At 29.1% G+C, this 2,475-nt stretch overlaps 1 protein-coding gene across 2 annotated transcripts in view; it reads right to left on the bottom strand.

The window, feature by feature from the left end:
- The window catches only part of LOC107617794 (titin), a 5,311-nt gene extending 3,851 nt beyond the window's left edge, over positions 1-1,460 (bottom strand). The window contains exons 1-2 of one of the 2 annotated variants that reach the window (XM_016319663.2): positions 1,298-1,460; positions 202-324 (exon numbers count right to left, since the gene is read on the bottom strand). In XM_016319663.2, the coding sequence (XP_016175149.1) occupies positions 202-252 (51 nt within the window). In that variant the 5' untranslated portion in view covers positions 253-324; positions 1,298-1,460. The remainder of the gene's footprint in view (positions 1-201; positions 325-1,297) is intronic. The other variant, XM_021111452.1, reaches the window with a different exon arrangement.

Below are 2,475 nucleotides of genomic sequence, written 5' to 3'. Positions count from 1 at the left end.
TTTCCAAAAAAAATTAAACATACTATAAAAAATAAAAAAAATAAAAAAAAAAAAGAGAGAGAAGAAAGAAAGAAAGAAAAACTATAAGCATAATGAAAAACTTGATCAGAGTGAATTATGCATAAAACTTGAGCAGATACTATAACATGAAGAGGAGTTGAAGATCATGTAAAACTCAAAACATGTAAAAAGGAAACAAACCTCATCAGCTATAACAGAAGTGTGATCAGAAGCAGCAGCCTCGGTAGCCATGATGATGATGATGATGATCCAAGGTGACAAAGTGAAGCTTCAAAGTTATTGAGACCTCCTTCTTCTTCTGAACTAGTAGTAGTGGGAGTAACAAAAAAAAGCGAAAAACAATTAAGTGATAGGAATAATTTGGTTGGCAACAACCCGAAGAAAAAGAAGGAAAAGCTAGTTCAACTTTTAGGAGAAGAACAACAATTAGTTTTCCATATAACAAAATAAATGTGTGTACTTTTTTTTTTTTTTGGACAGACTGTATATCACATGAGGGTGGTGGTGGTGGTCTCAATGATTTAGGGAGATTAGGATTAATGTGCCACTAAAGTTTTCACATTAAAAAACAAAATATACATAAAAGAAAAATATATATATAAAGTATATAATTGAAAAAAAGTTGATCTTATAGCTGTTGTGAGCTGTGGCAAGGTGACATGCTTTATTAGGAGAGGATTGGGGACCAGGTCAGCAGCCAGAAAAAAAGAAGAAATAAACAACCCTTACTATATATTTAACGGTCCAAAAAATTCCTGGGCCCTCATGTCAAACAGTAAAACTTGATAGTCTTGTGGTTTAATAAACTACCATTTTTAACTATAAAAAAATTAATTGTCGATCATTTTAACAAAGAAAAAAAATGAATTAATTTGATAGTGTCAAAGGTTGAATTCATTCAACAAAATTACTCGGTGTGACCAATGAGAGAATGTAACTGGAATTAGTGTGTTAAGGACAAAGCTCTTTGCGATTAAGTAAGGTTTGGTAATAGTTTAGGTGTTGGGGGTATAGGAAAGTGCATTGTGAAACGAATTCTTATAAGACTATGTTATTGCAAGCAATTAGAGACAACAAAGAAATCATGCAAAGATGAACATTTTGCCAAAATTTTTGAATTGAAGCAAAGAAATTTGGTTGTTCGTGTTGATTTGATTCAAAGCGGTAATGCTAGAAAGACAAAAATAAATAACCAGAACTTGTCATGATTTTAGCTATTTTTTTTTTGTTACCAAACATTTTTTGAATTCAAAGATATGCTAATTCAGTAGCGGACCTTATAGCCAATAGAAGCGTGAATAACTCGAGGAGCTCTTGCGAATGAGTTGCACCGGATGATAGCTTGCTACAGAAATTGCTCTATGATGCTGCTGCTTAGCTCTTGAAGTTTTTTTTTTTTTAGATTTATTTTGCTTTCCTGTTTTAGTTGCTTATAGATATATATAAAAAAACAACTTGATACTTTTGTGGTTTATTATAGTAATATAGTACTACACATCATTAAATTTTCTAATTTTAATTAGTATTGTTGTGGTAGACAAGTACAGAAACTTCTCTCGGATATTGCTCGGTAAGAAATGATCTTAGGCAGCAATTTGTTTCATTTTATTTGTTATAACACTTCATGGTCGGTTTTGCTGAACTGATTTGCTATTTATAATTCCACTTAGTTCGTCATTGTTAGGTGCTAGGAACCAATTAGTTTGCAAATTAATTAACATAATTATAGTGGTCAGAAATTGCTCCTACACATTATTTTATGTTTGAACTTTGAATCGTAAGTCTCCATCAAAATTTTGAAAAGAATCAAATTTTGAACAAGACCCGTACGTCATTAGCATGTCTCTTGTTTGTTCCGGAATCAAACTAGTTATTATAAAAATTAGATTGAAAATAAATTAAGAATTATAGTGATGTGCAAAAACAAAATTGTATGCAAGATAATGTTATTTATATGGATATAAATTTAATTCACTATTAGTATAAAGAAATTTTTATGGGTATACAAAATTATTGGTATGAAAAATTATTTTATAATTCAATTATGTATTGGTGACTTATTTAAACAACTCGATCCTTAAGATAATAATATATGAAAATTTTCTCCAATTAAATATCAAAATTAAATTCTAACCTTGGTTATCTTCAAGATTATCATCTGGAATTGAACAAAATGTCCCAAAAAATAAATAAAAACTACTTTAGTATTTAGCAAGCATCAAGGGTTAAAAGAAACCAATTAACAAAAATAAGTTTCGAATAAACAAGCGCATTTAATTTACTTAAAATACTAATACAGTAATACGTAACATGTGTGTTGGTTTTTTATTCCATGATTGCAAATATATAAAATAAAAAATGTTAAGTGAACGAGTGTTTTTATAATCAAATTTTAATTAAGTCTTAAAATGGGTATTTTTAATAACAAAAATCAAGAAATTTTATGAAACCTCA

The sequence above is a fragment of the Arachis ipaensis genome, chromosome B09, assembly GCF_000816755.2.
Source record: "Arachis ipaensis cultivar K30076 chromosome B09, Araip1.1, whole genome shotgun sequence".
NCBI classification, from domain to species: Eukaryota; Viridiplantae; Streptophyta; class Magnoliopsida; order Fabales; family Fabaceae; genus Arachis; species Arachis ipaensis.
Note: the sequence above shows the minus strand (reverse complement) of the source record. Positions and strands in the feature narration are given on the sequence as shown.